Raw genomic sequence first — 21,824 nt, 5'->3', positions numbered from 1 at the left:
CTTGTCCCATCAAGGTAATGCTAAGGCTGTACTCATGAGTAAGTGATTGGCCCGATGGTCTCCTCTGGCCATCAGAACCCAGTCCACATTGATGCAATGGCTGGACCTTTTGTAGACAGCTTAGCCTCCAGGTGTTCTATGTGGACTTGGCATTCAACTCAACCAGTCAAGGCTTATTCTTTATCATCATCTCTTTTTCTTAAAGTTTAGCACACTTTACTATGTTTGGCCTAGTGACTAAGATTCCTACAAACCTTTTGGAAGTATCTGGGCTCAATGCTTGATTCTGGCTTAAGGTTCCAGCTTTCTGGTAACACGGGCTCTGGGATGTAGTAGGGGATGGCTCACATAATTAGTGCTGAGCCCCTCCTGGGTGACTGGGGCTGAATCCCTGACTCCTGGCTCTGCTTCGGCACCTCCTGGCAAGGCATCTGGATGGTTGAACCAGCAGTTACGAGCTTTTTTTCTCTACCTGTCCCTACCTATCTCTGCCTCTTAAATCAATGAATGAATAAACTAATAAAAATGTAAAGCAATTATGAATCTGCTTTTGCCTCTTTCGTATCTACGAATAGACTATAAGCTATATGAGTACAGGAGTCAATTTTTTTTTTTAAAGTTCTTGTTCATTTGTGTGCTTTTACTCTCAGAAATTACATGTGTGTGTTCATTCACATATGTTGGTATGCATGAATGGATAAATGCAACTGCTTGTCAAGGATCACGATGCACATCTCTTCTTGTTTGATCCAAGTTCCTATTTATCTAAATCTGATCAGTGTGAACGTGTTCAAGCAACAGAAGAAATATGCCTGGACTGCTTAGGGGATGAGGAACGCTCAGGACAATTGAGATACACCTCTCTGTTGCGGAAACGGCCACATGAAAAGCAGCAGGAGTAATAAGGGTGAGAGTCCCACAGACAACTTCAGTCCTAAAATCATAAAATGCTCAGTTGGGGAGAGATCAGATTTTCTCCAGAGTCAAACCTGACCACATCTTGACTTCAGCATCCTGACACCACCAGCAGAAGACTCAGCAAAGCCCACTGGACTTCTGACCTATAGGAGCTGAAGTAACAAATTGGTGTAGCTTTAAGCCACTAGATTTGTGGCAATTTATTATATCACGGAAGGCATTTTCTTTATCACTGCATTTTTATGGCTGGGGTTAGTAGATAAGTTGGTCTATAAGACAGGTGCAACTGAATAGTGTTAACAAACTCTTGCTGTGAGGAACCAAATGCCAGGGGATTGAGATTGCCACCCCTTTCAAGGGAACTTCCAAGTCCTGCCAGTGAGGCCCAGAGAGCAAACTTACAGTTATCTTTGGGTAAAATGTGTATTTTGTGACTTATGCATCATAACTGTGTGTATAATCCTGATACTTTATCTTTCTCATCAAATATAGTTGTGGCCCAGCTGATTTCTGCCCCTTCCAGTGTGGCTGTGTGTTCAGCCACAGATTTAACTCATCCCAGTAAGAACATAATTGGGAATGGAAGCCTGCTGCTGAAAGAAGATCTATTTACAGCAATCTGCTGTTTTGTATCTTTGGAGCTGGAATATATTATCCAAAGTGGGAGTGAAAGCAAATGAACATTATTAACGGCTATGTGGTGAGCAGTGTGCTAGATGCGCCCGGGTGTACAATACCCTTATTTGGCTCTCATAAAACTCTGCTAAGCAGGTGTAAGTAGCCTCATTTTTCAGATGAGAAAAAGGTAGATCAAAGTGACTATATTGCCTAAGGAGATGCTACTAGGAACTGGGGGATTTAGCATCCAAATCTACATTGGACAGACTTTAACTCATTGGCTCCCCACCCCCCTGCCCCACCTCTGAGGCTGTCTTAGAAGTTGTTAAACCTATTCTTAAACTGATTTTTCTCCAAGCATACAGTAGGAAGATGTAGTGGGCTAGAAAGATAAGTCTAATCAGTCAGTAGGCTAATAATAACTGTAGATTATTACGTTTAACTTAAGGACCATTCATACAAACTAATCCTGACCCACCCCAAGTCACCTTTGGGCTCAGGCAGGATATCCCTATCTAAAATAAAGGTAAACAATACAAGGCAAATAAACACTCAAATGAAAATGAATATATTAGTTATATCAGGGAAGTAGGAGACACCAGAATATTTAAGGAAATTGGTAGATAATATTTGGAGCCAGATGGAAAATGAGAGAATGTTTTAGGCAAATGAAGCAATATGGTGACTGCAGACTTGGATAAACGGTAAATTATGATATTTCTGTAGGATAAGGAACACATTTATCAGGACTTGCAGCAAGAAAATAAGCTGAAAATGATAAGAAAGCAAGGTGAAACCTACAAGGATGGAAAGTGGATGGTCTTTTAGACCAAATAATTTTGAGCCAGATGCAATAGAGATGGATATTTCGACATCTGGTATGCATTATTTACTTACCCATCACTGGATTCATAGGTGTGCTCTAACGATTGCATTTTTCATTTCCCACTTCAAGAATTAATATATTTACTTTTGCAAGGGGGAGGTAAATGCAACAGAAGTTTGTTCTGAATTGACTACTGCCAAAAATCTCCCAAATGAAAAATGAAATGGAGAAGCACAGCTCTGGGCCAAGAGTCTGTAATTCCTACCTGGGGGCGTTGGCCCATATGAATGAGGGTTTCTTGGGTCTTGTTGACCTCTACACTTGTGGTGGAGCTGCCATGCTAAGCAGAGGACTCCCTGGAGGAAGTCAACATTCAGAGGGCTTGCCAATGTTAAAGGAAGACTTTGAGGATTATCCCCTTTAGAGTAAACCACAGAGATGGATTTGTTCCCATTTAAAGTAATATTGACTGGAATTGGAAAAATTAATGGGGAAAATGACAAGATAGTAGAAAAAGTTCTTTGAGGTCACTTTTGTTAAGAAAATTTCAGAATCTTGTAGAAGCAATTGTATTCTCCTTTGCTTGATGGCTGTACAAATGCCCAACTTAGAACAAATGCTTATGTGGAATTATTGGTTGAGAAGAAATAGAACAAAAAAAAAAAACAAGATGATTGCTTTTTGAGATAGGAAATATTGCCCTTACAATCTCACCTTAGAAAAACATTCAAAGGTGTATCAGAAAGACAATAGAACAATAAACCAGGCAGTTCTTCGTGTTGTAGGTTTAAAATCAATAGTGGGTGCCTTGCTCTTAAATGTTCTCTGTATGAGTCACCAGCAATACTGACGAATGTGAGTAGCTATAGACTTTTTCTGAATGATGTGTTTGTGTGTGTGTGTATGTGTAAGAGAGAGAGAGACAGAAAGAGAGAAAGAGAGAGAGAGAGAGAGATGGGTGATATTTTGATCAGAGACTCTCTGTATTTCACATTGCAGAGGTAGAGACAGAATTTCAAGCTCTGGAAAACTCATCTTGTCAAATTCTGACCTGAGGTAAAACATTCAGCACCTAGATACTCCTGGGGAGAATTTCTGGCAGCTGTCTTAGCCCTAACTTGTCCCCTTGGGTTGCTCTCCCAGCATTTGAAATCTTGCGGATAACTGAGTTAATTGGAAGGGTATGAAAATCTGAGTGTTTTTGTGCTTAATTGCTGCTGCACTTACATTTAGAACATGCAGAGGTCATAGCACAGAATGTGGAAAACTGACCATGTTGAGCCTTAAAGAAAACAGGATGCCGATGCCGTGAAGCACAAGTGGGGTAGGAAGACAGGAGCAAGGGGAAGGAGGATGGCTTGAGAGCAGGTGGAATGGTTTATCATGGCAACAGCAGAGTGCTTGTTCTCAGGTGGTGGGGTTACCTGTGCCTTTAGTTTTCTTATTCAGCCTTTTCTCAATTTTCCAAATTTTCTTCACTAAATAATTCTGGATGATAAAATAAAAACAAAGTGTTTCCAAAATAATCATTTTGTATATACTTAAGGGTGAGAGATTCTGTTTTTATTGTTACTGGGGAGATCATAAAGAAAATGAATGTTTAGTGCTGAAGGGGTCCACAATTTTGTAACAGATGTAGTGACATGAACTTGCAGACCTATGGTATATCTATTAAAATACAACACTGCAGGCCTGGCACGATGACGTAGGGGCAAAATCCTCACCTTGCATTCCAGGATCCCATACGGGTACTGGTTTGTGTCATGGCTGCGCCACTTCCCATCCACCTATCTGCTTGTGGCCTGGGAAAGCAGTGGGGGGGTGGCCTAGAGCCTTGGGATTCTGTACCACGTGGGAAACCAAGAGAGGGCTCCTAGCTTCAAATCGGCTCAGCTCTGGCCATGGCAGCTACTTGGGAAGTGAACCAATGGATGGAAGATCTTTCTCTCTGTCTCTCCTTCTCTTTGTAAATCTGCCTTTCCAATTAAAAAAAAAAAGACACGACATCCCCTACACATTTGTAGTTGCCACATTGACACGCATTAATCAATGATAATTTTTGAATGACAAGAATAAGTTAAAATAAAATAGCATAAAAAAGCATTTCCTATAAAAGAACTATTTTTAGCCTACTGGTCTTAATTGAAATATCAACCATGACAAACGGGCTTAGAATTTTAGTGTTTCCAGCCCACAGTCCAAATCCTAGCAAACATTTGAAAGGCATGGGGTTTCCCAGACTACAAATGCAGTCTGGAATCCTTAATGACTTGATGCACTCTGCTTCTGTTTTGAACCCGTTTCGTTCTAAGGTACAAGCTTTCGAAGGTTTACCAGCCAATGCATAAAGATTTCCAAACTGTACACAAATTTTTTTGGGGAAAGAACAAATTTTAAAATGTACTTCCTTTTCCTGTTTGTGATTTTTCAGGACATAGAGGTCCTGTCCAGGTGAGAGGCGGTCTTAGTTTCCAGGTGAGGCACAGTGTCTGCCTCACATCCTGGACGTGCCTAGCTGTGTATCCAACGAGTTCTCCTTATAACAATACTCATCTTATTTTTTTTTTTGGCCAAGAACAATTTGGCTGCTAGCTAGTGCCTTACTCTGTGCTCTACTGAATATCCCACTGGCAAACATTCTTCAAGGCTATCTCAGAAGCTGAGTCATGCTACTGACCTTGTCAGAGGCTTAAGAAATATGATGGGAAATAAGGGAATGAAACTGGGAAAATTCAGGAAACCCGTGATCCAGCCCTTTTTCTGCACACAGCTAGATGGATGATTTGGGGATTCGATTTTCCAACTGGGAAAGCAACACTGCTCTAAAGAGCTGACTGGATTCTGAAGAGCAATTAAAGAAGGAAATGTGCTTTGCAAAGTGGATGCTCTGCTCATCTGGAAGGGATGTCTGTGATGAAGCCTCAGTGAAAACGTTTTAACTCTGAATTCACCCAGGTGAATTCACCTCCTTTTCAGTCTCCCAATCCCTCCACTGAAGAGCAGAAAACCAGGATAGCGCAAGCTTTGGGACTTGCTCTTTCGTTCTGTAAATCCACTCCACTAATGTCTCCTTGCTCTCCAACTCATCTCATTCCTTACATGACTGGGATGACGCTAATAACAAAATTCTTTCACAGTATATAATGTATGCCTCTGAAAGCCATTTTATGGGTCCTTTTCCCTAGCATAATTGGATTTTGCTTCTGGTAATTAAATGCATACAACCAACCCCATTATTTTCTCGATTTGCCTTGTATATGTGTCTATACTCATTGCCAATCTCCTGTGGGCTTTATAAGCTCTTTGGGAACAAATATGTTTCCCAATATTTCTGGTTCTTCTTTTTTCTTCTTTTCATTTCCTTCTTTCTTTCTTTCCTTCCTTCCTTCCACTTTTCTTTGGTTTAAATATTTGTTTATTTTTATTGGAACATCAGATATACAGAGAGGAAGCTCTTCCATCTGATGATTCACTCCCCAAGTGGCTGCAAAGGTCTGAGCAGAACCAATCCAAAGCCAGGAGCCAGGAGCTTCTTCTGGGTCTCCCATCAGGTGCAGGGTCCCAGTCATCCTTGACTGCTTTCCCAGGCCACAAACAGAGAGCTGGATGGGAAGTGGGGCGCTCATATGGGATTCTGGAATGCAAGGTAATGACTTTAGCCTCTAAGCCATATCCTGGGGCCTGCATTTCTCCCTTTCATCCAGGACTTAGTACCAAGCTCCAATACCCTTCATGCTCAGTATCCTTTTTCATCAGTGTATACTGTGTCTTCTTCAGAGACCATACTTCTTAAAAAGCTTACCCCATCAACTGGTAATGGGCACCTAGTCAGGTGCTTCCTGGACTCCCTATGTCCACTGTCATCATCCATCTCCAGCATGCTGCTTGTACTGCTGACTCACTCTCTGCTCACTCGCCAGAGGTCAGCTAGGGTTTAGGTTGTCACAGAACACTAACTGCCTTTCTTGATCCCCAATCTCTAGAGCTTCCATCGGTGGCTACTCATTGTGGAAGAAATTGCATCTGTAGTTAGAATCTACTTGTTTCATTTTCACTTAGTCTCTGCTCTTCTTTGACTCTTTTCTTCCTGTCTGTCTAATTGTGCTTGACTCTCAACCAAGAGGATGAATGGCTAAAGACTCCCAATCATTTTGTAAAGTTTTATTATACCCCACCACTTATGTCAATATTTTAAAAAGTTCATGAAAAAATGAAATAAAAAACTAATTTTAGTTTGGTGCAAACATTTCTCTCGAAAAACTATGCATAGATTTTCAGAGTAATATGCAATTTCCACAAACTTTCTGAGGATCTTGCACACTGTTTTTCATAAGAGTTAAGAATTCTACAAATCCAACAATATGGCTTTCATTTATAAAACGCGGTATGTGGCAAATGTTAAGTAATAGATCTACTTATTAGAACCCGTAATTACATTGATCATTCTTCCATATATTCACGGCAACACAGTTAAAGCCTATGGTACACCAATGATTTGTTAAACAAGTTTTAAATTAGTCATTATCATGAATTCCTGTGTGTCTTTGGGGGCAGAAAAGAGGGGACTAGCCTGGAATCTGTTTCCTCTTTTGGACGCTTGTACTTTTTCCTTGCCTACACATTGCCTTCTCAGGGAAGTGGAATGGCAAAGCACCAGCCATTGTGTAGATACTGTCCAAAGTGGTGAACTTGAGAGTCTTTAGAAAGGCAGTGTCACACCTCATCGGGTGCTGTCTTCACGGTTTCCTTAGAATCTGGAGCACTACTAAAGCCACAACAGTGTTCGTGCTCTGCACTCATGGGCTCCACGTCTCATCATTCCCTTATTTACGAACACTGTGTTACTTACATTGAGTAACAGAGCCTAAACATCTTAAAGATATGAGGCAATAAGTAGATAATTTTAATTTTTTCTGCTGTTTTCAGATCCTCCAATACATTCACATGTCTTTTCATCCTTCCTAACCTTCTATGAAATCTACAGTTTCTGGCCTTCTCACCCTATGTTTTCCCTAAAACCTTTGGTTCTTCTGCAACATTTCTGGCATCCATTGCTTACTGCACCTTTCCTGATCCCCCTCCCCATCCTGTTCTTCCCTCTTCGAGGTGGGAGGCATGGTCCTCCCTGTCCAACTTCTTTCCTCTGGTAACTGCAGTTCTTTGCTTAAGTCAGTGTCTTGAGTGACAGCATTGCCAATGGAAACCTAAAACAGCATATCATGCTGCACACAAATCAGATCCTCCCTGTGACTTCTGTAATTTCTGTGTCTCCATTCTCCAGCTGCTTGGAGCCAGCCTATGGCAAGTGTTTACCTTCAGCTAGAGAAGGAAAGTAATGAATCAATAGCAACTCTATGAGCACCTGCGTAGATACTTTATAATGATTATAATCTGGGAGTGGGTTGGTGGAGGAGGAAGAACAAAGTGAGGGTATCATGCAGACAAACAGGTGGATAGTTACACTAGAGAATGAAGAGTACAGAGATGGTATAAGTTAACCACATCAAGAAAAAGGGAGGGGCCCAGCACAGTAGCTTAGCAGCTGAAGTCCTCGCCTTGTACACACTGGGATCCCACATGGAAGTCAGTTTGTATCTCAGCATTCCTAGTTCCCATCCAACTTCTTGCCTGTGGCCTGGGAAAGCAGTCAAGGATCCCCCAAGCACTGGAACTTGCACCCTCATGGGAGACCCAGAAGAGGGTCTGGGCTCTTGGCTTTGGATCAGCACAGCTACAGCTTAGTGGCAACTTGGGGAGTGAACCAGCAGATGGAAGATTTTCCTCTCTGGTTCTTTTTCTGTGTGTATATCTGACTTTCCAATAAAAATAGATAAATCTTAAAGAAAATGGAAGGGGTAGTCAAGGAAGAAAGACGACATCTAATTTGGTTATTTCATAACTTCTACCTGTTTGAAAAGTGGCTTCTCACTGCTTATCTCATTTAAACAACAACAACATGTCCAGAGTGCAGGAGACAGATCTTGCGACCCATTACCAAAACATGCCTTTCTTATTTTCCTGACATAATTCCCCTATTTACAAACACAAGCCTCAATAAATTGTACTAAAAACTAGTTCCTAAATGTCCCTTGTGTATACACACTCAAACACTTTCTGCTTACATGGTTTCCTTTCTTTTTTTTTTTTTAAGATTTATTTATTTTGATCAGAAAGTCAGATATCCAGAGAGGAGGATAGACACAATGAAAGATCATTCGTCTGCTCATTCACTCCCCAAGCAGTCACAATGGCCAGGAACTTCCTCTGGGTCTCCCACACTGGTTCAGGGTCCTAAGGCTTTTGGTCTGTCCTCAACTGCTTTCCCAGGCCGTAAGCAGGGAGTTGGATGGGAAGTGTAGCTGCCAGGATTAGAACTGGCGCCCATATGGGATCCCGGGGCATACAAGGTGAGGATTTTAGCCACTTGGCTACTGCACTGGGCCTTCATGGTTTTCCTTCTATGTTGTGCTTCTCGCCCATCTCCCATCACTACCCTCACCATCTTTACTCCTCCAATGATTCTTTCATCATTTAAGATACAAGTCAACCGGCAACTCCTATGCAGAGGTATTTCCTTATCCAACCTACTCATCTCCCATCGAAAACATGAAGGTAGTTCACCTCCATTTGGGCAATCTCATCACCTTTGTAACCTTCTCATGGCCCCTTTAGTCTGCTTTTAATGTCATAAATTATAGGTGCCTCCACACCAAACTCTAGGTTTTAAGGGAAGCCCCTGGATTGCGATCTTTCTGAGAGCAAAGCATCAAGTTATTCACCCTTCAATTCCTTCCAGGACTACATCAGACCTTACAGAGACTTGGACCTAAATAAATAATTTAAGAATTAACTCATATCTTTATCACTTGCCTTTGATTTTAGTTAATTTGCATAGATTGCATGCCTGAGCCACAATTACAAGTCTCCAGTCTCATCACATGCTCTTCTGTACAGTGAAGAGACGGTTTCCTGGGACTTCCTTTCAAACATGACTGTCTTATCTCTGCCCACTGAAAGGCCAGACTTTGGTAGGCTGCATTTTACACAAAAGGCAAATCTGTTGATATTGTAACTTCTCAGCACCAGCACCTGAATCTGCATAACTCCCTAGTCCCACAGGGGTATAAATAAAACTTGCAACAGGACAGGGTAACACTTGCCAACTGTGGGAAGACAAATGACCTGCGGACTTCAAGCTCCACCAAGGGGGATTGCTGGAGTTCTGATTTCATTGTAGGAAAAGGGATGTTGTATGTCTAAATTTTTTTTTCTGTGCTGCCAGAACATTATGTTACACTATTTAATTTGATTAATTCTTGATTTCCAAAAGGAAACTTTAGGAGGAACCTTGGGAGGGTCAATAAAATAAGTACGTGCTATTGTTAAGACAGGAAAGGGGAAAAATGACTTCCATCAGAGCCCACAAAGATCATTTCTAGTCCCAAACATGGGTCCCCAGAGAAAGCCTGGAAAGCGAATTATTGCTGAAGACATGCTTACCTTTACAACAGCTCACAGCAAAAGAAAACATATTGTAACATCTCTCCCAGGAGTCACCTTTGTGTTTTTTTTTTTTTTTTACTTTCTCATCCTTCCAACCCCATCCTTTTCCCACTCTCTGATGTGCAGTTTCCCAGGCTATGATCTTTAAACAATGAGATATGTATCACTGGATGAGTCACTTGACCTTCTTAAGCCTCCAACATGTACATCAGCAAAACCAGCTGTTTATGCTACATGAGTGAGATTCTTTCTAGTTTGAGCCTAAATATACACAGGCTAGTGTGCTCTGTCTTCTCTATTCAGCTGGAAGTATTAGTACTTTACCTAGTTGTCTAAGACGACAAATGTGATTTCAACCTGCACAAGAAGCTAGCTAATTAGTTCACGGGAGTCATGTTTGCAAAAGCTCACTTTCCCCTAAATGACATCAAACAGCCAAGTGAAGTGGCTGGAGCTGAAGAAGAGTAGGAGGGGGTTATAAAGATGAATACCTGAACAGGGGATATGTCACATCTTCTTTGAACAGCTAATGATCTGGTGAATCCGGACAATAACATGGGCATTTCCTCCTGAACTGTTTCTTCGGAGTATTTCTTTTCCTCATAATGAGGTCTGAGACAAGAGTTCTAGACTACCAAGTCTGGTCAGAATTGTTACAGCCACACCCTACTTGGGAAATGAGAATCAAGAAGAGGTCTTTAGTTTGTTAATGCAGGACAAGGCTTAGAGAGATATTCATAACATCACTGACCCCACTCAGTAGTCAGTGACTGATTAATTTTTCATCTGCTCCCTGAGGAGGACCGAGAATTTAACTTGGCAGTAGGTTGAATTATTTTATTAGCTTTCCATTTGTTGCTCTCTTTTTTCCTGATCTTCACTATCTCCTCCAATAAACCCTTTTATTCCATTTTTAGAAAACCTTCATTGCATTTTAAAAGATTTAACTATTTTTTATCTATCAATCTACCTCTCTCTGTTCATATCTATCTACTTAAAAGGGAAAGAGAGAGAAAGAAAGAGAGAAAGAGAGAGAGAGAGAGAATCTTCTATTTACTATTAGCTCCCAACATGCTTGCAACCGTAGCTGTCAGTGCTGGGCCAGGTAGAAGCCAGCAGGCCAAAACTTCATCTGGGTCTCCCACATGCTTAACAGGGACTGAGCACTGGAGTCATGATCTGTTGCTTTTCAGGACTCCTTAGCAGGAACCAGGATTCGAAGCAGAGGAGTCTGGACTCACACTGGTACTCTGATATGGAACACAGGTTTCCCAAATGGTTGCCTAACCCACTGTGCCACAATACCAAACGCCACATTTTTTTTCTTTATCATTCTCACAGCATTTCATCTGGATTACTGCTGGGAATGGGTTTTTGTGTTACCCTTTCTTGGCTAGGGCATGTGTTGTCTGCTAATGAGTGACAGTACAGACTGTTTCCAAAATGCCCCACAGTGCAGATAAGAGGAGTTGGCAAAGGAGCAGGGAGCAGGCACAACCAGATGTGGTGTGGACTAAGCTCGAGGGAAATCAGCTACCTACATGGCAGGATTCTGATATCTGGGCTGTGCTTGGGATTCATTCTCCGCATCCATTCATCTTGAGGAAAGATGGCTCCCTTGACTAACAAAGTCAGTAGGCTACATTTAATCTTCTCAGTGCTTCCTCATTATTTGAGGGAGTCAGAACAGTAGTTGTCATGATATCTTAGTTCCACGGCACAATTTTAGGCCAGCGTATATAAAGATTATTTCCATACGGTCTGAACAGCAGCATCATTCCCCGCTGGAGACTTCTTCCACCGCCTTGTAAGACCTTGGCTTTGAAGGCAAGTGTCATCATTCTGAACATGTTGTCAACCTGAGACAGCCTTGCTCTTTGGGGAATCTGCTGCATGCTTTATAGGTCATAGTGCCTAGTGAGACACTGGCTCCAATGCTGGCTGAAAGGCTTCTTCCAACAGGAGTATTGTACCTTCCAACTACTTAGCCACTTTTTTGGCCCCAGGCAAACATTTTCATAAATGGAGAGTTGGCAGGTGGTATTAAGAAAACAAGCCAAAAGAGCCACTGGTGTCTGGAGCCAAAGCTATAGAGAGAACAGAATACAGAAAACCAGAAACAAGTCTGGATGACGCTTGGATTTTAGGTGCAAGAGGGCAAAAAAGACAGTGTAGCCATCTGCCAGACGAGAGGGCTAAAAATACAGGCTTTTCCAAATAGTAAAGAAACACAGAGTGCAACTGCTGCCATGGTTAAATGGGATTTCTAATTCTCTTCATAATGGTAATAACTTACATTTATATGGAGCCTTTCATCGGCTCTGATCTCAGGGAGGCTCAAAGCCTTTTCTGAGCTCTTAAATCTGATCCTCAACAAGCTAAGGGGTGACATCTATATTTGTGCCATATCTATTTTAGAGAAGAATGACTCATATGAACACTCAGAGGCAGAGGAAATGAATCCAGAGTGGGGAAGGAACAGGTGGAGGGAAAGAGGTTGTGGAAAGGACAGATGCTTATTTGCAACCATGATCCTCAGCATCCCCCAGCTGAACAAACAACATGTCCACAAAGGTAAAGTTCCCAGAAAATCTGAATGCTTCCAGTCATTCCAATTTCACTTTCTCTGCCTCCTGTTCCTTCCTGGGGGCCCAGGCATCTTTGGAGTATATTCTATCAAGGCAAATGTTTTATAGAGGGGATTTGATTTCTGTTTTGCTGAAGACAGATTTTTTTTTTCCTGGCATTCTGTAAGTTTAGAAACATAAGATACCTTTGGGATCCAGGTAAGGGGAGGTCAAGGTTTAGGAGGAAGGGGAATGATAAATTCTGGTCTGTCTCAGTAAGATACTCAATCAAACACGCAAAGACAACAGATGTAATATACCCAACAATGATGACTTACTAAAATGTTAGAGGATAAATAAACTCACAGAACACACAGACAGAAACAAAGCAAAGGCAAAAATTATTTAGAGACCTGGATTTTAGTAAGGATGAAGATGGAAGACCCTTTGGCATAGGTATTTTTTTGTTTATATGTTTGTTTTGTGTTTGTTTTTTTCTGCTGATATGAATGGGAGGTTAGGCCTCAAGGAAAACTCCTTCCTTAGCTAAGGACTGAATAAACAGGTGGCTTTTTTCCTTAATTACTCTCTTCTGAAATTATCTCTATGCAAGTGTTTTGGAGAACGCATGCCATTACAGGATGAATGAGATTCTGAGAGGAAGGGAAGCAGTGACACAGAGGAGCACTTGGCTTGGACCAGATTCTGTGCTCTGGACTTGCTCTTAACCAGTTGAGTGACATATAATTGAGTTTCACTACCATGAGAAAATCCCTGGGCTTCCTTACCATTGAAAGTGACAGCCTAGGCTGGGTATTTGGTGCAGCGGGTAAGCCAGTGCTTGAGATGGACAACTCACATTGAGCTCAAATCTTGATTCTACCTTCCTACTAATGCTGCAGACCCCAGGAGGCAGCAATGATGGCTCAAGTAATTGGGTCCTGGCTACCCACATAGACTATCCAGACTGAGTTTCTAGCTTCTGGCTTTAGCCTGGTTTAGGACTGGCTACGGTGTACATTTTTGGAGTGTAGCAGTAGATGTGAGACACACAGTCTCTCCCACCCTCACCTGCTCTTTGTTTTTAAATAAATAAACACTTTTTGAAAAGTGATGACTTTCTAAACCTGGGGAGATCCCTGGATCTTTTTAAGCCTTGGCATTTTTATCTGAAACATTGAAACAGGAGTATCTTCTCTCCTAATATTGCAAGAAAGGTGTTAGCAGACGTCATTGCATGCTCCAGAGGTTTGGCTCCAAATCCTTCAAATTACTGATGGGAAAACAGTAATCCTTAAGGGCTGGAATACTCTAAGTTAGGCCACATAAATGATTTCTTAACAGAGTTGAACTATATCCAATACTTGAGCTTGATTTAAGCTCCCTCCCCTATAGTTGTTACAATGCCTTTTTCTTTTCATTTTGTGTGGCTGGGTGAAGATAAAATGAGAAGATGGGAGAACTTGGAATAAAGTAGTGGTCAATGACAACGATGGGAAGGTAAACACAGGGACAGCAGGATGGCTGGCAGGTGGGTATCCTCAGAAATACATTCAATAACTATGGATGAGCACTGGTTTGGGAAAACCATGAAGTCTATCAGAAGCCAGCAGGACAGCCTTGTCATGGTAAAAACCAGTTAGGACCATTGAGAAACCAAACACCCCAAAATACCTGAGTTTAGCTTCCAAGATTTGCTTCTCTGGGCAATGACATTAAGATTCTTACTTGTAGATTTTTAGCAATAGCTCAACACCATTATTTCCTAGCCAGATAATACCCAGAAAATACAAAAACAAGAACACGTTGCCCATGGTTACTATAGATTTCAAACAAGTACCATTATGTAGAAAGAGGTATCAATAGTAGTTCTCAAGTAATAAGTTTCTCCCAGTGCTTCCTGGCCAGGTGGGGTAAACCTGGGGTCAACACAAAACCAAGGACTTCAAAAAAGTCTGCTGATAAGACGTGGTGAGTGCCAGATAAGCAGAATCCTTTCGGGCAGGCATGAAGTACTGGTCATTTACCACCTTTAGCAAATGCAGAAGCCCTGGCTGCAAATGGATTTCTTCATTAGCCAAGAAGAACATCTACTGCATTAACAAGTCACACAAACAAGAAGCAATTAGGGAGCATCTTTAAGTAGTTTCTCACTCATAATCATATTTTTTTCTGAAATGGGCTGGCTTCAAAATGTCTCTAGTTTGTCATGAATAGACTACTCTGACCTTCAATAATTATGGTCTTCCTGGAAAGGAAGAGGACATCATAAACAGACGTGAACTAGAACATCCAAAACTTACACACAGATTCTCAAAAGCCAGGCTTTGACCAAAGAGTTTTACTTGGGGACAAGGTGGACCCAAGAACATCTTCCAGCTTCTACAGCTCCAGCATAATGAGTTTCTACCACTCTACAAGCAAATGCCTGTTGTTTTTTCTATAGGGATTCCACCATTTATGTAATGTATGGACAGAGCAAACGTATACTTTTGCAGAAGTGTGAGGCTGCCACAATGGGGATGGGATTATTTGGCTGGGGAGGTAAATGCAGAAATTCTACCAGCAACTGGCAAAAAACACAGTCTTTCTAATAATAACAGCTACCTTGGGTGAGATTAGTGGGCAGAATCCTCTTCTAGCGGACATGGTAAGAGACATACAAGGGGAGGGCACCCACAGAATTTCCCAACCAGGTTCCTTCACTCTAACAGCAAGGGCAATGACAAGTATCTGAACGTGGTTAAGGGTTCCCTTTGGGCTCCAGTCCTAGGCAGTGTCTCAAATACCAACAGACAAAGCAAATAATAATACCTGGTGCTGTGGCTCCCTGACCAGTGAGACTTCAGGATGTATTGATCACCCACTTCCCACGCCTTTCCTAATCATTTAAGATATGTGGCTTCTGGAGAGATAGTGTTTGAAAATCTAGGCAGTGATCTCCTTCCAGCTTCAGCATTCTTGACTTTTTATTGATACTCCTCATGATTTTTAGAAGCTTTACCCAATTAGCAAATTCTACCATCAGTTCAGGTGAGTACCTAGGAATAGCATTTTTTAATAAAGAGCACAATGTAGTGGGGATGATTGGATTGTCAATGGATACACCATTTCTCAGGTTATGGCTGCAGGAGAAAGGAGACCTAGGAAATGGCGAGTAAACAGTGTACAAAGTAATCAATGAACTCAAGCTGTGAGGAGGACCCAATTTCCTCCTCTCTGCAGACTAGCGGGCACCATGTGCCTAGGATGATTACCTTTGAAGTGAAGAGTCCTGCCATTAAACAACCAGAGCATTCAAGTCTGAAGATCTCAGCCTTACCTGGGGACATGGAGGAGTCATAAGAATTCCTCTCCTTGCGGTTCACTTTGAAGGTCTGGATGTCCTTTTCCCTGTACGTCCCAAAGCCTTCGAAGCTCCTCCTTTTACTCCCACTCACGTCACTGTCCCACTTGTCGCTCGAAGGGTTCATGTCACTGAATACATCCAGGCTCTCCGATCTTGTGCTGCCACTATCCCCACTGCTGCCAGAGTACCTTTTCGTGCATGAGTCCACAGGCTCACTGCTCAGGTCCCCTTTGTCCTTGGCTTGCGTCCAGTGCTGGGAATCGGAAAGCGACAGCGTTGACAGGGTGTCCACTTCGAAGTTGTTCTTGGAAGCTTTGTGGCTGGCATCGCTGTGCAGGTGTCTTGGTTTCTCCTTATGCTTACTTTTCTCATTCCCCAGCTGGAGCTCTTTGTCCCCACTGCCCAGCCGCTCACTCAGGAGGTGAGTGGAGAAGCCTGTGGCCTTGCCTGTGAAGAGACCACTCAGGTTGTCGTGGGTCCCCAGGATCCGGTCTTCCTTGTGCTTATGCTTGTGTTTGTGTTTTCTCTTGTGGAGCCGACCACTGGATAGACTGCCACCTCCCACCTTGGGAGGGTTCAGGGATGGCTGCATGTCCCCCAGGCCCATGCCAACAGGTCCTTGCAGGTGTACCCCGTGCTTTGCTTTATGTTTTGCTGCCCCCGACATCTTGACATGGGAGCTTGTGTGGAACTGAGGTGGGGGCACTGTTGGCCTCATGAAGGGGGAAGCTGCTCCAAGCGTGTGCGATAGGTACAAAGGAGCTGGGTACTGACCGTAGTAACCAAGGTTCATCATAGGCATTGATGTGTAAGGCATTCCATAGGGTGCATAGTAACTTCCACTGGGAATAGGGTAGCTGAACCCTTGTAAAAAAGGCACCTTTGTCATGGTGTCATTGGTTTTTGCAGGCCTACCACGCTTCTTCTTTGACTTCAAGTCTGAAGTCCTACGAAGATAGAGCAACGGGTCATACTGGATATATGGCACCGGGTAATAGTGATCGAAGTTAATCCGAAAAATGCTGGGATATGGATTCTCATGGTAAAAGGTGTAACTCCGGTGAGAGATCCTGAACACTTGGAACTTGCTGATGAGCTCTTCCAGCTCTGCCAGAAACTGGAGATCATCCCGGTTTTGCAGGCTTTTCCGTTTCCTCTTGTGCTTTGGCTTCTTGAGGCTCTCGTGGGCAAGAAAGTTGTCCACAATGAGATGCTTCTGCCGGTGGCCATGTCGATTCTTTGTGCTGGTGTCGGATGGGATGGCTTCCGGGTTGTCCAGGGAGCAGAAATCAAAGGAGTATCTCCGTCGGGATTCTGAACTCTTTTCTGCTTGATCAGACGTGCTGTTGTTGTCTGTCCCGATGCCACTGTCACTTGGGATCGTCTCCTCGCTGTGTGACTCACTCACAGGGGACAGCGTGATTTCCTTCAGGGAGCCAATCTCGCAAAGGTGTGAAGGAGAGTTGGCCATCAGCCTGGGGGGAGACAACTTCCAGGTTGCACTGTGGATTCCCTTTTGAGTTTTGGTTGGAAGAGCACTGATGGGCTGGAGATTTGGCATAGTTTTCAACTCTGAAAAATTGGTTTCAGTGCTGGCGGGGCTTAGGTTGCCATTGGACCCACCTAACTGTGTTGAAAGTGGGTGCATAGCTGCTGGTGAAGATGCCACAAGTGACTGAAAGTTGGAAGGCACGGCTGGAACATCCGGCTGGCTAGAAACAGGCCTTGGGTGCTTGATGGCTGATTTGGGTTCTTCGGATGGGGGTGGCAGCTCTGTTCTAGGCTTTCTGCCCCTCTTCTTGCCAATGTAGATGGTCCCCCTTTTGCTGACGTTAATCTGCTTGCCCAGTTTGCTTTCGATGGCTGTGGCCCCTGGACTGGTCTCTGGAGGAGCTTTTGCCTTCAGAGCAATATTGCTGGAGCAGGACAAGATCTGGTTCAAAATATTTTTCCTCTTCAGTGTCTTCATCTTATTGATCGTCTTGATGGTCTTCTTATCCAACACGCCAAGTTTTCCAACTTTTTTGTGAAATTTCATCTCGCTCATGGGTTTGTCCTCTCCTGGCACAAGTTGGGCCAACTTTGCTAAATTGCGTCGTCTCTTTCTTTTCTTAGTGCCAGGAAACTCTCTGCTGATGGGACTGACTGGGCTGGTGGACGTGCCCTCGTGAATTGTCTCCACTGTGAGCAGAGGCTGCTTCTTGGGGCGTCCCCGCTTCTTCTTGACTGGAGTGATCACAGTAAGACTGTCTGTGTTGGTGTACAGAGGGCTGGATGGGGTGATGGGATAGGCAGATGGGGGTTCCACCATCAGTTTATCAGAGGTGGCCATGACTGCCTCTCGGAGCATGCTAGTGGGTTTGGGCTTGCTGCATGTCCATCTCCGTTTTGCAGCAAATTTTGGATGCTGAATATCTGGCAGCTTTCTTGATGGAGAGTGCTCTGTGCACATTGGAGGTGTCATAACCAAGGGTGGCTTCCGTGGCTTAGGCACACCTCCTGGGACAATTTTTTCAATATTCCCACCAGTTTCAAGGCCAACTGAGGGGGGCTCATTCTCTATAATTTTACACAACTTGGGGACACGAGGATCTTTCTTATTGCCCTCTGAATTGGAAAGAATCCTGGTAACTACTTCGCTGCTCATAGTGATTCCAGAAGCCAGAGCTTTCTCAGGGATAATTTTATCGACCACAGCTTTAATGGACTGCCTCTTCTTCCTTTTATGGCTGCTTGGATCTAGAGAGGGTGTCTTGATGGGGATAGTAATCCGGACATGACTGGAGTCATTTTCAGGACCACTGATGCAATTCACGTTCGGCCTGGCTGGTGACACTTCTTGGGTATTCTCTGCAGAGTAGCTATCCCTTTTCCCTTCGGCACTGTCAAATACTTTCTGAGTACTCTTGACCCAATCCAGGTCTGGGTTTGGGACGGTCTGACTTGCATCTTTTTTACTAGACTTCTTTTTGCTGCCTATGACAGGTGGTTCCGGAGCATCCTTAGTGGCCCCTCCATCTTGATCTCCTAAGGACTGAAGCCCATTGCACTCAGCCGAGCTGTTGGGTGGGGCTGGTGAGCTATGGTTACTTGGGGATGGAACCACACTTCCCAAGAGTAGATCTTTGCTACTGTTAGACAATTGACTCCACGTGGTCCCTGCACTGCCTTTCTTACCCTGGCCCTTTGCAAAGGAAGCCACGGACTCAAGAGCTGGGATCTTGCTGGTGCTTGCAGATTCTCTGCCAGACTCTGTAGTGATGAAGCAATTCTGAGTGGTGGGTCCACTGTCAGAGGTGCTGGACCAGTCCACATGGTTCTGGCTGCTGCTTTTTTGCTGGTGCTTTGGTTTTAAGGTGTCCCCGGTGAAGTCCTGTGTGAGGCCTGGGTCATAATGGAGAGCTGAGTGCTTCTGTGGCCTCTCATATGCCTGAGGTTAGGTAGGGTGGGGAGGGAGAGAGAAAGAGAGTACAATGATGAGTACGTTGGAAGGACAAACAACTCAATTTCAAAAGGCTTAATTATTTGAAAAATTAGGAACAGGCACCATGTTAAAAGAGACTCTTAATTCCAACACTTAAGTGTTCTCAAATGCAGCACCACAGACTCATTGCATAGGCTTTGAACGTTCATAAAGTTGCTTCAATTGCTGTATTTTTCTCTTAAATAACAGAAGCTTGGCCTATTTTCAGCTGAAAGCAATCTGAGTAGAACTCTTTAGAGGAGGCAAGGTGCTGAAGGTCAAGTAGCCCAGTGTCTGTGGTTGACAAGTCGGGGTGCTGAAATTTGAGCCAGGGGACAGGGTGGGGCAGTCCTGTCCAAGGGGGTATGGTCCAGAATGGAATCTTGATGTCTTGTCTCCTAATATTCTTGTTTAGTTCCCTGCTTTTCTTCAGATACAGATCGTGCCCTTGCTTATTCATATGCTACAGTTTAATACACAGTTTATTCTACAGTTCAATATCTCTGTGTTCCAATGAGTAACTCACAAGGAACCACTGCAAAATACAAAGACAACACATATTGAGGAATGGAGGGCAAAAATGAGGAGTATGAAGACTGCATAAGAAAAGTGGTCAAAGGCAAGGAAAAGAAATGGAAAAAGAAAACAGACTAGAAAGAATTATCCTGAACCTTCAAATGCATACAAACTCTGGGAGCGTTGGGGGCTTAGCACATTAAAAGATCCTTAAGCTCAATCTTGTTCTCTTGCTTAGACCCCAAAGGAATCTTGGTTTTCCTATGGAACCAGATCAGCAAGAAAAAAAAAAAATCATTGTCATTCAATATCATGTCTCTCAATTGTCTTAACCATGCGCCCTCTACATTGATTACATTCTAATGTCTTCTGTACCTGTCTTAGGATGGATTCTTCAATTGAAAAAGGTTAAGACTTGCTGTTTCAGGCACAGCACAGTAAGAATATGTGGAGTGTTAAGGAATGAACATACTTGTTCCCCAAATTCACGCAGGTGTTTAAATTCTGAAGGTCTAGATCAAGAACTGATGGATTAAAGGTAGAGATTTCATCGAATTGTGATGTTTGAGAGGTAGTCTGGGAGTTTGTCCTCAGTAGTAGTTCTTGTAAGTGGGAAATTATTTAAGCTGAGTTTGGCCTAACTTATTTCTTGGCTTCCTAACGTATGTGGTCATTGCTCTGCACATGCCTGAATGTGGTCAGCTTTCACCAGACTACTATGTATTTCACCAGCTTTTGCCAGACTACTATGGCTGGCCTGCCCCTGAAGCAACTGATTTCCTGACACTAACCTTCAAGAAACCTTTCCACCCCAAAGAAACTTTTCTCAGGTAATTTAGTTAAATAAATGAAAAACTGGCTAATGACCATCAGCATCTACAAAAACCACAAATGGAAGGGATGGCAAGCACATCATCGCTAATTATTAAGACTATTTTTAATAGATATGTTGTCATTGTTCCAGACAGATTTTAAGCCTTGCTACTAGGGAGAAGCACCCACTAAAGCTCATGTTTTCTAATTTACACAGGATGTTTTAGTTTAAGTTTTGTTTAAAAAAGGGGAAATCTTAGTAAACTGAAGAATGATTAACCTTGAATTTAGAAACATTTTATTGCAAAACATTCAATTATATGTCTGTCTATACATCCACCCATCTGCCCATTCATCCATTTATCATGTCGTTTCTCTAATTGTCACTGATGCTAGAGAACTCTCACTGGCATTCATTTGGGCATAATTTAATAATGCTTTATTAGAAATTACAATTTCTGTGAATAATAATAACTCAAATAGCAAAAATCACTATGGGTTCAATGCAATGTCAAAATGCAAGTAGGATTTCCTTCACACCAGTATAGAATCTCTAGGGTTTTTCCTGTCTCCTTGATTTTCTAATATGCTGTTTATTTTTACAACATTGCACAGGTATTTCAAGTATCATGGGTTAAGTGTCTATAGGCTAAATCTATAGGTGACAAAAGGAGAATTAAAAAAAATACTTTTTTCTTCAAACTGCAGTCTACAGCAGAGGCACCAGTGTCATCACCACACTGAAAACTGGCCCAGCCAGTTGACTGTGTTTACTAGGTTTTATTGCTGTGGTCAAAAGCTGCTGTTCCAACTTTTAAAAGAAAAGCCTAGAAATCTTACTTATGCCATAAAATACTAAATGCCACTTAATTATCTTTTATGAATCAGGGTTTTGCTAATTTAACATTTATGCTATGCATGTTGATGGGCATTATGTGTTTATTAACAGCATAATAAAGCTAGAAGAAGGCTTGGAGGCAAAGTTTTCCTGTCCATGGTTGAAAATATATTACTGATACTCAGCCATTTTATACTATTTTTAACAACTTTTTTTTTTATTTATTTGAAAGAGAGAGGAGGAGAGAGAACACATACACATAAATATGTGTATATGTATATATAACCATACACACATATAAACACACACACACACACACACACACACACACACACACACACTAAATTTGAGCTTTTCTCCACTGGTGCACTCCCCAGATGCTAAATGCCTACAGCAGCCAGAACTAGACCAAG

The 21,824-nt window shown here is 42.6% G+C and overlaps 1 protein-coding gene across 1 annotated transcript in view; it reads right to left on the bottom strand.

The window, feature by feature from the left end:
• Positions 1-21,824, bottom strand: part of SETBP1 (SET binding protein 1) — a 338,546-nt gene that overhangs the window by 82,829 nt on the left and 233,893 nt on the right. Inside the window, exon 4 of the mRNA XM_040984958.1 lies at positions 15,755-19,211. Coding sequence (XP_040840892.1) covers positions 15,755-19,211 — 3,457 coding nt within the window. The remainder of the gene's footprint in view (positions 1-15,754; positions 19,212-21,824) is intronic.

This window comes from Ochotona curzoniae, unplaced genomic scaffold (genome assembly GCF_017591425.1).
Source record: "Ochotona curzoniae isolate NIBS_2020 unplaced genomic scaffold, NIBS_Ocur_1.0 contig_43, whole genome shotgun sequence".
In the NCBI taxonomy this organism is placed as follows: Eukaryota; Metazoa; Chordata; class Mammalia; order Lagomorpha; family Ochotonidae; genus Ochotona; species Ochotona curzoniae.
Note: the sequence above shows the minus strand (reverse complement) of the source record. Positions and strands in the feature narration are given on the sequence as shown.